This window comes from Plectropomus leopardus, chromosome 2, assembly GCF_026936395.1.
Source record: "Plectropomus leopardus strain MGB_pleo_1.0 chromosome 2, ASM2693639v1, whole genome shotgun sequence".
NCBI lineage: Eukaryota > Metazoa > Chordata > Actinopteri > Perciformes > Serranidae > Plectropomus > Plectropomus leopardus.
The window spans coordinates 15742563-15756145 of NC_142177.1; the positions used below are offsets into that span (position 1 = coordinate 15742563).

Here is a 13583-nt window from a genome sequence, read left to right on the forward strand (position 1 = left end):
TACAGTCTTTTACCCCATGGGGTATGACGTGTGCAATGTAACTGGAGCTGCAGTGGGTTACAGTTACAGCAGACACTGCTAGAAATGAAGGGATGGTGCTGCGCAGGTGCTCTTTTGGTGCACTCGGCCTGACACAACTGTTTTGGTCTCACTCGAATGTATTGTGGCTGATACTCAACAGAAGGTTTTCACATAGAAAGCATTTGTTTATGATGTTAGAATAATTGTTGAATCGTTATTCTCAGCCATATCTTTATTTTTTGTTTAAAATAATCAGTAGGGGCCCACTACTCATTTTGCCCCAGGGCACTCTAGGTAGGTTTATCCAGCCCTGGTTGGATGATTGAAATTTGGCCTAAATAAGAAAAATGACAAGATGTGATTTCATGAGAATGTGGCAGAGAGAGAGAGAGAGAGAGAGAGAGAAAGGGTATGGTGGGATCATATTAGACTTTATAAAACAACAGCAATAACAATAGATTGTGACCTGGGAATATTATAGAAAGGAGACAGAGGGGGTATGATTTTTTTACTGCACCACCCCAGGAAATACATACAAAACCATGTCACTAAAGGCACTTTCTAAATGACAGCTCTTCTGTTCTAAGGAAATTCATGTTAACAGAGCAAAAGAGTGAGTCAGATGAAACAGATAATTTTTCACACAATAACAGATGCATGTGGTAAAACTAGGAAATAGGTAATACCACATATCAGTAACCTTAAACCCAATTTTAGACTCACTGAGGGCTAGGACATTATCTAAAAATGAATTTTATTTGAGGAAATAAAATATAGAAATTGAATTTGGTGACAAAGATGGAAAAGCATACAGGTTAATAGTAAATGTAGTTATAATGCAAATAGAAATAATGATACAATTTTATTTTAACATATTTTTACAGTTTAAAAAAATGTTTAAACATTTTGAGCACTTCAAGCATTTAACCCTTTGAAACCTGAATAAATAAGCTCGATTTCTTTCAAAAACGTGAAAAAAGGCTACGAGCAGCAAAAGATAAAATGACCCAAATATTTGCAAGAAACTAGTAAAGCATACAAGAAAATTACCTGTTTTTTTATTTTAAAAAAAGCAATAGAGTTTTAAAGAACACAAACAGGATCTCACCTGAAAATGTGCTTAAAAAATTCATTATAAATCTGTCATTATGATAATTATACACTTAATTTTTCCCATAACTATTACATAAGAAGTCTAAAAGCATGCACAACATGAAAGGAGCACAAGAAAAGTGATGTCGCTCCAGGTTTCAAAGGGTTAACAGGCTAAAAACCAACCTTTTATGAAATTTTATTTTATTTATTAGTTAATTTACTTATTTTTACCAAACATGGATCGGTAATGTGTTAATAGTATCGGAGTATCTGGACAAACCCAGAGCACGGCTGCATGACAATTAGTACTGGCTCGGCCAAAAGCTATTAACTGAAAGTTAAATTAGGTTTCGTTTCCATCGTCAAGAAACGAAACCTAACTTAACTTTTCGTTTCCTTTACCTCTGAATCTTATGTGTGGTTTCCATCTCAGAGCAGCTGCTGTCAAGGGCTCGACACGGACAAAAGCAGTGAACAGGACTCCCCTCTTGCTGTTTTATACCCTTTTAAACATATTTACTTTCCAGGAGACAGGAAGTAGACATCATGAACACTCTGAACCAACAGTATGAGGAGAAGGTGCGTCCCTGCATTGACCTCATCGACTCTCTTCGCTCTCTGGGTGTAGAGAAGGACTTGGCGCTGCCTGCTATCGCCGTGATTGGAGACCAAAGCTCGGGGAAGAGCTCCGTGTTGGAGGCGCTGTCAGGGGTGGCTCTGCCAAGAGGAAGTGGTAGGTCATAGTCACACTATTGATCTATCTAGATGTCTGTGCCTGTCCATCTATCCATCACTGCCAGACAATATTTAAAGTTGCAGTTATTGATTTTTGACCATTTGGTGTAGAAATCACAATGAGCTGTAAAACTCAAACATTATCTATTGCTGTATAACCTTGCCTTTGAAAAGCGTGCTTCCTACATTCATCAGACATGGAGCGACATTTTAATGTTTTTCTGTCCAGCCAGTAATTAGTGCTATATTCCTTTTAGTCCAGTTTTGGTCTCCTCCAATCCAATAGCTGAGAAAAGGTGTTATTCTGCTAGATGCTCCATAATGTTCAGCTTCATTTTGATGCTTCCAACAGCATTGACTGATCTATATATTTCTTTGGTACAAAGAAGATCCAGTAAACATGTAATTGGGACTTTGTTTCTGAAAAAATAAATATCTGTTTTTGTAAAGTAACATTTCATTACTGTGAACATGACTCCGATCAACTGGGAGATAGAAATCTCAAACCTGATTTACCCGATTTTAGTAAATGAGGTAAATGAGGCTACCATGCCAACTAAGGCTGCAAGAAAGAATGCAGTCAGCAACTATGCCACAAGAAAAAGAAATGTGAAGGGCCTACGGATATCTATGACATTCACCTCCATGTGTATACAGTCAGCTTATCTATACAGTGTAGTAACAGTAACAAGCAGTTTATCCATTATTTCATTCATATACATTTCTTTCTGTAATTAAATAAAAGAGGGCAGGGTGCTTCAATGGTTTACGTTAACTGCAACATCACAGCTGGTGCTGTCTAATAAAGACAAAAAAAATGCCCAAAACTTAAAAAAAAAACAAAAAAAAAAACAAAAAAAAAAACCCATAGTGAATTTTAAGTTTAGGGCTCTGTATGCGTGAAAATAACAAAATGGTAAGAAATGTCAACCAACCACATCTATAAGTGTTTTACCCATTTGCAATTGCCACATTTTTTGGCGGGGTGAGAAGCCCTCATAGCCTGTACCTAGCTGCATCTGCCTGCCTCAACAATCGCAGTCCAAGAACTCTGTGACTTCTGCTTTTGCATCTTTGCAGTGTAGATGCAACAGATGGGGGAAATGGCTTACTTTTTTGTCTTCAATCATTTCTAACATGCTCACAATGGCTTACAATGTTAAAATGCTGTAGTTTAGTGGGTATAGTTTTTATCACGTGTGCATGTAGTACCAAAGTACAGAAATGTCCCTGTTTACATTTCGGTCATGAATTTTGCCAAGAAAATGTTGACATCGGGGGACTTTTCTAACATATGTATGTCTTGAACATGTTTTAAATTGTAATATTGATTCCACTTTTATAAAGATGTTTTTTTAAGATAGACTACTGCTTTTAATTTGTCACCAAGCACACTGGATTTCACTTTTTCATTTCATTAATTCAGGAATTGTGACAAGATGTCCTCTCGAATTGAAGATGAAGAGAAAGAGAGAAGGAGAGGAGTGGTTTGGGAAGATAAGCTACCATGACCATGCGGAAGAGATAGAAGATCCTGCAGATGTGGAGAAAAAGATTAGAGAAGGTACAGTATACAGCACTCTTAAATGTCACGAACAAAGGCCAGTTGGCCTTTGATGGATTTACTGAAAGATTTTAAGTTTCACATTAGCGCCTTAATCCTATACTTATCAAACATTCTGTCCTCTCTTTCCAGCTCAGGATGAAATGGCCGGGGTCGGAGTGGGGATCAGTGATGACCTCATCAGTCTGGAGATCGCCTCTCCTGATGTTCCAGACCTCACTCTTATTGACCTGCCTGGCATCGCCAGGGTGGCCGTAAAGGGACAACCTGAGAACATTGGAGACCAGGTATGCTAATTAAGTGTCTCCAAAACACACTGTCAACAGTGCTGACAGTTGTTCAAAGGAGCAGTATTGACAGTAAGATCTGGGGTTTACAGCGAAGCTGTAGACCTTTAGTCCTGTAATTTTCACTCATTATACACTTAAGCATGATAATTATTTGGTACTTGTACAACTTATAACTTGGGGTTGATGATGAATTTATTCTTTCAGATAAAGAGACTGATCCAGAAGTTCATCACAAGACAAGAAACCATCAGTTTGGTGGTTGTTCCGTGCAACGTGGACATTGCAACCACAGAGGCTTTGAAGATGGCACAGGAGGTGGACCCTGATGGAGAGAGGACTCTGGGTAAATACTTTAGATTTTTAAGAAAGGCCGCCAGACTCTTTTATGATTCAAAACTTTAATATACAGTACAGTAAGTTGACTCTCTCTCTCTCTCAGGTATCTTGACTAAGCCTGACCTGGTGGACAAAGGCACCGAAGAGACTGTAGTTGAAATTGTCCACAATGAGGTCATCCACCTGAAGAAGGGCTACATGATCGTCAGGTGCAGGGGTCAGAAGGAGATCACAGAGAAAGTCTCTCTTACTGAAGCAATAGAGAGAGAGAAAGCCTTCTTCAGAGATCATACATATTTCCAGTACGTTTATTCTTTTTGGGTAATTTAACAAACTTTTTCATGGTAAAATATTAATGCTTTGATTTGCATTTTACATGCAATACAACACGTGCTAAGTAGCTTTATTTTTGCTGTAGCACTCTCTACAATGATGGACAAGCTACTGTTCCCAAACTGGCTGAGAAACTCACACTCGAGCTGGTGCATCACATTGAGGTGATTTCTTACTCCATCAAATTAACAGTTATGTCTCTTTGCTTACTCTTGTTGTTAAAGTTCTGATTTCTGTGTGATTTACAGAGATCTCTGCCTCGGCTGGAAGAGCAGATAGAGGAGAAACTAGCACACACTCAAGCAGAGCTGGAGAAATATGGCAATGGACCCCCAGCTGATGCAGCGGAGAAACTCGTCTTCCTCATTGATGTAGTTAAATGCTCATCACCATGTATAATTGTTATTAGTTGTTAAATAAACATAAAACACCTGTGAACAACTGTCTCTCCTGTCTCACGTCTGTTGCAGAAAGTGACGGCTTTCACTCAGGATGCCATCAGTCTGACTACAGGAGAGGAACTGAAGTGTGGAGACAAGCTCAATGTCTTTTCTACCCTCAGAAAAGAGTTTGGGAAGTGGAACGTCCACTTGGACCGCTCAGGAGAAAAGTGTGAGTGTATGATTTTGATCTGGTCTGATCTGGAGCTATCCATTAACAGGACAACTCACATAATGTTTGTGTGTTGCAGTCAGCAAGAGCATTGAGAAAGAGGTGGCGGAATACGAAGACAGGTACCGTGGAAGAGAACTGCCGGGCTTCATCAACTACAAGACCTTTGAGGTCATGGTCAAGGAGCAGATCAAACAGCTGGAAGAGCCCGCTGTCAAGCGACTCAAGGAAATAGGAGGTATTCAGTATATAAATGTGTAACAGATTTACCTGGTAATATGTTTTTATGCCTCCGCACTGGTGATAGCCGTGGCCGTTCGGGTTGTCGGACAGAGGGGATATCCTTAGAACAGCCTTAGGGAATTGCTTCAGATTTGTCAAGAACGTCCACTTGGACTTAAAGATGAACAGATTAGATTTTGGTGGTCAAAGGTTACTGTGACCTTTCACATGTCACATTATTGTTAATGTGTTATCTCAAGAGGGCTTTGAGGGACTTTGGTACAAATGTGCCAGATAAACAGCATACAGTTAGGTGGTCAAAGGTCAAGGTTACTGTGACCCCATCCATGGCATCCTCATGAATGCATTATCTTATGAATACCTTGCTGGAATTGCTTCAAATTTGACACAAACATCCACTTGGTGTCAACAATGAACTGTTTAGTATTTGGTGGTCAAAGGTTACAGATCACTGAGACCTTGTGTCAGTCTCAGTCGTATGAACGCAATATCTTAAGAAGGCCTTGAGGGAGTTTCCTAAATTTGGCTCAAATGTCCTCTTGGAGTTAAGAGTGAACTGATTAGAACTTGGTGGTGGAAAGTCAAAGGCTGAGGTTACTATGACCTCATAAAACATTTCTGGCCACGACTCAAGAATTTGTACGCTAATGATAACAAAATTTCAAATAAATGTCTAATAGGATAAAATATAGAAGTAATGACATTAAATATCCAAAATGCCAGTTTCACTATGACATCATGATATTCTTTATAAACACTTTTCCGGCCATTAATTATTGTCAAAAGTCAGGAACAGAAGGGGAGAGATTTGGTCAGAATCTGACTCTGTGACACTAATTTGGGTGTCCATGTTGAAACTGTGCTGATTGTATAGATTCTCTGTGCTACTGGGGAGAAGATGTGTGTGAAACATCCATGTTTTCACAGACATGGATGTAAACTGTAACTGCAACTTAAGTGGTTTGTGGAAAAAATACAAGCGCAAGGTGGTAATTCTAGCTCTTTATAACTCAAGTCTTTTTTTCTCACTATGCAACCACCAGTGAAGTGCTGGGTGGAGATGAAACTGCTGTATCTTGTATTTCCATTTCTTCCAGATGCTGTTAGGAAGACGTTCATACAGCTGGCCCACAGTAGCTTCATTGGATTTCCTAACCTCCTGAAAGCAGCCAAGGTAGCCATCTTATATGAGTCTCTTGAAATTTAAATTCCAGAATCTTCTTGGCAGTATTCAGACCAACCAGAATCTTGTTTTCTAGGTAAAGATCGAAGCCATTAAGCAAGAGAAAGAGTCCATTGCTGAATCCACGCTGAGAACCCAGTTCAAGATGGAGCTGATTGTTTACACACAGGACAGGACCTACAGCTGTAGTTTGAGTGACAGGAAGAAAGAGGAGGAGGAGGCGGAGGAAGAAGACAAACGGAAACACAGAAACCATCACAAAGATTTGAGTATTGTGTACTGCGCTGATAATCATGCAACACTTATGGAGCTGATGTTGCACATTAAATCATATTACAAAGTAAGTTTTAATTTAGACGGATGATTCATTGACAAAAGCAATGACAGTGAAGGTTACGTCCTTCTTTTGTCCCTTGTCTGTCAAGCTTTTCTTTCTTTTTCCTACTTCAGATTGCTAGCCAGCGCCTGGCCGACCAGATCCCGCTGGTGATCCGCTACCAGATGTTGCAGGAGTCTGCCGTCCAGCTGCAGAGGGAGATGCTGCAGATGCTTCAGGACAAAGAGAATTTGGAGTTCTTGCTGAAGGAAGATTGTGACATTGGCAGTCAGAGGGCTGCTTTACAGAATCGCCTTCATCGCCTCATTAAGGCTCGCACATACCTGGCAGAGTTCTAGAGCAGGTCCAGGCCCAGTGGCCTTAGTCTACTTTACCTCTATTATTTGTCAAAAACAGAAGGGTGGTGGTCAAAGGCTTCCTATCATATATCTATAGTATGTATATATAGTGTAGAATATACACATCTGCTTTAGATGTTATGCTATGTCAGAACAGGTCAATATTGATACGTAAAGGGTTGTTTTAAATGTACTGTAGTATCTGCTCCTATTGTTATTCCAAAAAAAAAGATAAATACATCATGACTGTTTTTTTCACATTAAAAAAACATTTCATTTGCACACACCATGTTTCTGAGGTATCCACAGTTAATTTCCCATCAGGGAACTTATCTCCAGAAAAGATTCACATCAAAAATGCTTATGACTATACAAAAATAGAGTATCGATATAAAACTGTGTACTTGAGCTCCCCCTTGTGGGAAAAAGGGGATAACATCCCTGGTCGATGGTGTAAAACACAAGTTGTAATGTAATCCTTAACAGATTTTCTGAGCTATAATCGACATAGTGTGTCTTCCTACGTGTCAATATGGTCTTCCACCCTCAGCAATGAAGAGTCTGCATCAGTGATGCAAATACAAAGCTGGTTCTGTCCTTACTTTTGGGACTTTCAGTGCAATTCATTTCCACCATAAAAACCCTGTAAACAGTTTTTATGAGTTATATAGACAGACATAAATTTAAAAATCCACCATTCTGGTGAATACTGAGTGAAACCAATGTGGACAAGTCAGCTTTATTGAAAAATACATACAAAACGTATTCTTAGACAAAGACTAAAGCATTTAAAAGCAGTTCACTTCAATATTTTCGGTCATAATCTCCAAAAGGTCATTCACCATTCTCTGCAGGGCTCTCCTGGTTGTTATCGTCATTGTCTGATTTCTCATCGTCTAAAAAAAGATCAAAATAATTAGCATGGTATAGGTAGCTCTATTTTTTTTTCTTCAAACTTAACAGATTGTTTTTTGAACAATGTGCAGATTTACAGCTACTGAGGATAAAGAACATGACACAATTATGACACCCAAAATGTCCTTGTTTACTCACTCTCAAGTGTCTGCTGTAGTTCCTGTATGGTGCTGAGTAGCACGTGGAACTGCTTCTTCCTTAACTCCAACTATGTGGGAGAAAAGGAGGAGAAATATTAAAATACAATGTAACTTATTATTGAAGACATTAGAAGATGTGATGCATTTATTTGGCTTTACCTTTGCATCTACGTTCTCCTTGATGTGAGACAGTTGCTGGAGTTCTTTGTCAAGCGCCTCCAACTGCCTGCAAGTGATGAAACCAACAATAAGCATTTCATTTGGTTATCACAAAAGCCAATAGTGCTCTAACATGAGCCAAAACGACTCAATATCTGCACGAATCAAATGAGAAGCTGACTCACTTTAGTGTTTCATGTCGGTCTGGGTGTTGCTGGATAACCTTAGCTAAAGCATCATACTCTGAAAAGGAAGGAAAAAATGTGAAAATGTAAAACAAGCAAAAATTCAGACTAGCTCACGCTAACCACAAATATTTATGGCAGATGATATTAGCACCCAGGTGTCCATCGCCATTAAACTAAGACACCTGGCGGCACATTTATGAGTACTGGTGATGGGAGCGTCTGTCGTGAATTTCAGCTGAGATTGCAGTTGAATACAAAATAAAATGTAATAACCTGTGAGACAAACTTTACTTTGCTCCAAAAGGAAATATATTTTCCCATGTCAAGAGTTTAAGATTTTCAATACTAACTAATCTGTCAATATTTTAGTCAATAAAATGTCAGAAAGTAGTGAAAATACCAATTAAAGGTCCCCGAAACCCATGTTTATTTCTTGAGATTGCTTGTTTTAGTCTGACCAACAATCTAAAAAATCAAACATATTTAGTTTACATGAAATAAAGACGAGAAAATCTGCGAATCCTCACATTGGAGAAGCTGGAAGCAGATTTTTTTTTTAATTACCCTATTAATAATTTTAAGAATAGCTGGCAATTAATTCTTCTTATATTATTTATTTATTTTAATATGTTTGTTTAAAACTCTGCAGCAGTGTTATTTTGCTGCCTGTCTAGGCAAGGGCACTCTTGAAAAAGAGTTTTAATCTCAGTGAGTCTTTTACTCCTGATTAAATGAAGGTTAAATAAATAATCCATTTTCCAATTCACTAATCTATAGATCTACTATCTGTTTCAGAGCTTTTTTAACTGTTGAATGTATTAGTTTTACTTCAACATGATGGGACTACACCTCCAATTTTGCCTGCGGTCTCTCTCAGCCTTTATAACACAACTCAGAAAATAATTTTATCCGGTCGATAATTGCCTAAATCACCCTGGAGCACTGAAAAATATTCTTACCTTGGCGATTTTTCCGTATTCTCTTTGCCCTCTGTATTTCTTTTTTGCATTCTGCTATCTTTTCATGTGCAGATGTGATGTTTTGTTCTGCAGTGTGGACAAAGCAGATAAGGTTATTTCATCAAAAACATGCATTGTTTTGTGATGACTATGGCGGCCCAGTTCTTCTAGGTACCAAACATCAAGTATAAAAAGCAAGTACACTTAAATATAATAGAATATTCAGACGAGTCTGGTCAGGGTCGTGAAATCTTGAGCTCCTACCTATATGACTGTAGATTTTCTCATAATTCTCCATCTCTCGCAGATTCATGTCATAAACCATCAACGTCTTCCCCATGGAGAACTCACACTGGGCCAGCGTGCCCATCATCCTCTGATGCTGCGTAAACCTGAGCAGGATTACAAATTGGGTTATGACACAAAACAAGCTCTTCACTGCATTTTTAATTTAAAAAAAAAAATGTTGGTGACAGAGTCCGGAGCTGGGGTCTGGGGGGTCACTCACCCTTCCTCCGGAGTCCCAGGCGAGTTGCACCATTTGGTGAAACTCTTGAGCAGCACGTTGATGCGGCGGTCATCTCCCGCTCCGTCCCCGTCAATAAGAAGACGTTTCCGAATAACTTCATCTAGAAACAAGGCAGAAGCTGGACTTAAAACAATCTTCCAGATACAGCCGGTAAATCCGTGAGCCGCTGAGCTAACTGCTAACGAGCAAACATGGCTACTGTATGTTAGCTGTTTTTGAGAGCAAGCTGCTGTAACGTGTAAGCTTGGTTTGTTTTGTTAGTAAAGCTGGATACATGGGGAAACTTTAGGGTATTTGTCATTATTTTCTACTCATGCCTTTTACCAGAGAGCTTAAAATAAATTAATTTTAACGTTACTTACCATCTGTAACAGCACCCATGACTGTATCTAGCCGGAAAAAAACTTTATTTGAACAGCAGGAAGTGAACAAATAGCTGGGCCCGCCTCTGAGGATAAACGGGCGGCGCTGATTGGCTACAGGACTGAATTTTAAAGTTTTTTTGAAATCTTTATTCAAGAACATTTTCTCAGTGTAATTGTGTAGTATGAAGTCAGGCAGTCTAATTTCGGAGACTTTTTAGTAGATCACAAAAAAAAAACAAAAAACAAATCACCCAAACGTTGCAGGATACCTTAAGTGTTACTTTTATAACATGTTATGATTCTCTGTTATATTTTTATGAAGAAAATATGTTGTTAAGAAAAAATATTTCGTTATTAATTTGGAACTTCAGACATGTGGAGAACCCCGGCCTCACTCTGATGACATGTTTAGGTAAATTAAGACAATCATGTTTGTTTGTCGTTTAAATGGTTATATTGTGGAGGGTCAAAGTCAAATCTTTGTCTGTCTTTTTTTACATTAAAAATCTGCATAAGGGTTTTTATTCATGATAACTTTAAAATGAGTCACTCTAGCAATAACAGGACTAAATAGCATAAGCATTTAACGTTAAAAATGTGTCATTGGTACCACTGAAAACATGATGGGAGCATTTACTAGCATTATATTTACAAAATAATTGTTATCAGAGGTATTCCTGAAGATTTACCTCTATCAACAATGTTTTTCTTTCCTCAGTTCCCTTATTTCTTTCAGAAATGTACAGTATACAATGAATGTACAAGCAGAATGTAATTTTTTCTTTAACAGTCAAAAGAACATAGAAAGTGAAATTTGAAACTATGAAAACATAGTTATCTATTTACATTGCCAGATTTATTGCATGGTTCACAACTTGAAAGACATTTCAGTTGTATTACAACTTGGTGCCCCTGTATTGTTCAAAAAGCTCAAATTCATTATCAACAACAATGTGACATTTCTTAAGATATCTTATATAATTTATTTTATAAGTGACACCTCCTTGACCTTGTTTGAAATACAGTGATTATCACAAATTTTCTAAGTTTTATGGCTTTGTTCTTTATTGAAAACAACAGACCAAATATAATTTGATAATTTCTAAAAAAATATATCAAATCCTTATTGACAATAGAGATACAAACAAATTAGTCGTTAATACAGACAAAACAATACCAGAGCCAGGCTAGTCTTTTATCAAATACATTGAACAAGGAGCGCAAATAGTTGTATTTGGCAGCTTCCATATTTTTCAGTTGGTGTACTGTTAAGTTTCATTCTGAAACACAAAAAGTAAAGGCTTAGAATGGCAAAAATTGGATTTATTAAGAATATATTTTGCTACAACTATCATGAAATTGATTCTGTATGATTCTTCACTTTTTAAATTATTATTATTATTATTATTGTTATTATTGCTATTGTAGATAACAAACAGTACACTTTCCCAATAAACTGAAAAATCACTCACTGTTATCTACAATACACCAGGGTACATCTTGCCAAGACAGATGCAGCATTGTTTCTAGATACATTTCACAAAACGAACAGTTAACACAAATATCTTTCTCAAGTCTACGAAGTCAGTGGCTTGCATGATAATGCCTATGGTTTTGGAAGAAATGTCCCTTAGCATATTTTATTGCTAAGGAGACATTTGTGTGAAGGTTTCTAAATGATTTTTCAATTCAAGTTGTTGACAAATCTAGACCAATAGGGCAGAGCAGTAGGTGTACTTTTATGTTGGAGAAGCTGATGTATTTATTTGTTTTGCACCTCCACTTGGTGTTTTTTTTTTTGTTGCATTATTTATTGAACCGCAATAAAAGCACTGAGATAATGTACACATAAAGAATTAAAGAAAAGTAACTAATAATAAGAATAAGAATGAGAATAGGAATAAGAATAAGAACAAGAACAAGAACAGGAATAAGAATAAGAATAAGAATAAGAATAAGAATAAGAATAAGAATAAGAATAAGAATAAGAATAAGAATGAAAATAATAGATGATATAGAAGCTGCTTTAACTCATCACAGTGTGCGTGCGTGTTGCGTGCGTACTGGCGCAGTGACGTCTCTTTCCCAGAATGCAGTCTGGTAAACAGACATGGAAGCACCAGGTGAAGACCTCCACAGAGGCTGAGCACTGCACTCGCTCTTTCCTACCGTCTCCTGTCCTCTTCGCCCAGTGCATCCAGTTGATATACACCTGCCTGGTGTCACGTCTACGCCTACAGCATCCAGAGCATCGGTAAGAGCGAAGTTGTTGTCGATCCCTGACGACTGCTAATGACTTCTGCTGTGTTGTCAGCCCTCTGCCAGCTTCCTCGCTGACGCTGGTCATGGCTGGCTTCAGCTAGCAGGCTAATGTAGCCGCCACTGCTCTCTAGTAACGTTTGTACCAGTTACAGACCCATACTGGATGGAGCCTGTTTTCACGGCACAACTAACTCCCCATAGACATTTTTTTAATCACGAAGCATTTACGAATAACGTTTACTTTGTCTTTTTTAGTTTTTTGGGGGGGAAAAAATGTTACTGTACGTTACTGTGTAACGTTAGTAGAGGTGGGAGCAACGCTAGCCAGTAACACTGCTCCTCTGCTAGCTAATGTCAGCTAGCTAACAAGTTGTGCACCGAGTTGTCAATGACAAGTGCTTAGTTTTTTAATAAATTACATAGTATCTTTTGTCAATCATGGCCTTTGATTTGGTGTCTCTGTACAGCCCAAACCACGATTGAATTCAGCCTAAGCTACTAGTCCTGACGTGTTTATATTGCAAAGTAGCAGACTGTGAGGAAGAACAATGTTACAGTGTATACAGTACGTTCAGTCTGGTGTCATAATAGTCAGTGTTTGTAGAAATACGTACTTAACGGCTGGTGGCAATTCAATATGATCTTGTTTTGACTCTCGGTCAAGTCATTTAGTGAAGTTATTATGATCAGCTTGTTTTGGTTGCACAAGTTCTGCCATCAAATTCACTTGTTTCCAGTATATTTCTCAAGAAGTTTTGTTTGATAGGAGCCATAAACAACAAACCAGAGTTCATGCATTAAATGTCACTTGATTCTTTATGTGATTGTTGCACATACTTAATATATTATGAATGATAGTAATTTTTGTTTGGAAAAATATCAGGTCATATTAATATTGTGACACTGATTTCCACATCAGTTATCTCTTATAATTAAAGGGATGGATATGCATCACACAACCCAGCCAATGTTTTCATCT

At 38.0% G+C, this 13583-nt stretch overlaps 3 protein-coding genes across 3 annotated transcripts in view; 2 read left to right on the plus strand and 1 right to left on the minus strand.

Annotated features, from left to right (window-relative positions):
- Positions 1–1517: 1517 nt before the first annotated feature.
- On the plus strand, positions 1518–7373 carry LOC121954769 (interferon-induced GTP-binding protein Mx). Its single transcript, XM_088086438.1, has 12 exons — positions 1518–1849; positions 3278–3415; positions 3548–3702; positions 3910–4048; positions 4145–4343; positions 4460–4538; positions 4623–4745; positions 4845–4986; positions 5066–5224; positions 6327–6403; positions 6489–6752; positions 6863–7373. Exons 1-12 carry the CDS (start codon positions 1663–1665, stop codon positions 7085–7087), a joined length of 1887 nt encoding a protein of 628 aa, XP_087942564.1. The 5' UTR covers positions 1518–1662; the 3' UTR covers positions 7088–7373.
- Positions 7374–7812: 439 nt separating this feature from the next.
- thoc7 (THO complex 7) lies at positions 7813–10461 on the minus strand. The gene is made up of 8 exons (XM_042502478.2): positions 10340–10461; positions 9957–10077; positions 9713–9840; positions 9449–9535; positions 8487–8544; positions 8302–8368; positions 8141–8210; positions 7813–7983 (listed from the first exon to the last, which is right to left on the minus strand). Exons 1-8 carry the CDS (start codon positions 10356–10358, stop codon positions 7922–7924), a joined length of 612 nt encoding a protein of 203 aa, XP_042358412.1. The 5' UTR covers positions 10359–10461; the 3' UTR covers positions 7813–7921.
- Positions 10462–12445: 1984 nt separating this feature from the next.
- atxn7 (ataxin 7) overlaps positions 12446–13583 on the plus strand; it is a 35183-nt gene continuing 34045 nt past the window's right edge. Inside the window, exon 1 of the mRNA XM_042502490.2 lies at positions 12446–12596. The gene's annotated coding sequence lies outside the window, so the exon portion shown is untranslated. The remainder of the gene's footprint in view (positions 12597–13583) is intronic.

Excerpts from the sequence above, each read along its gene's own strand:
- LOC121954769 (XM_088086438.1), top strand. The coding sequence starts at position 1,663 with ATGAACACTCTGAACCAACAGTATGAGGAGAAGGTGCGTCCCTGCATT. Across the intron at positions 3,703-3,909 it reads CTGAGAACATTGGAGACCAG|ATAAAGAGACTGATCCAGAA; the intron begins GTATGCTAATTA and ends TTATTCTTTCAG. Across the intron at positions 6,404-6,488 it reads ACCTCCTGAAAGCAGCCAAG|GTAAAGATCGAAGCCATTAA; the intron begins GTAGCCATCTTA and ends CTTGTTTTCTAG.
- thoc7 (XM_042502478.2), bottom strand. Across the intron at positions 9,841-9,956 it reads CCTGGGACTCCGGAGGAAGG|GTTTACGCAGCATCAGAGGA; the intron begins GTGAGTGACCCC and ends AATCCTGCTCAG. Across the intron at positions 8,369-8,486 it reads GACCGACATGAAACACTAAA|GCAGTTGGAGGCGCTTGACA; the intron begins GTGAGTCAGCTT and ends CATCACTTGCAG.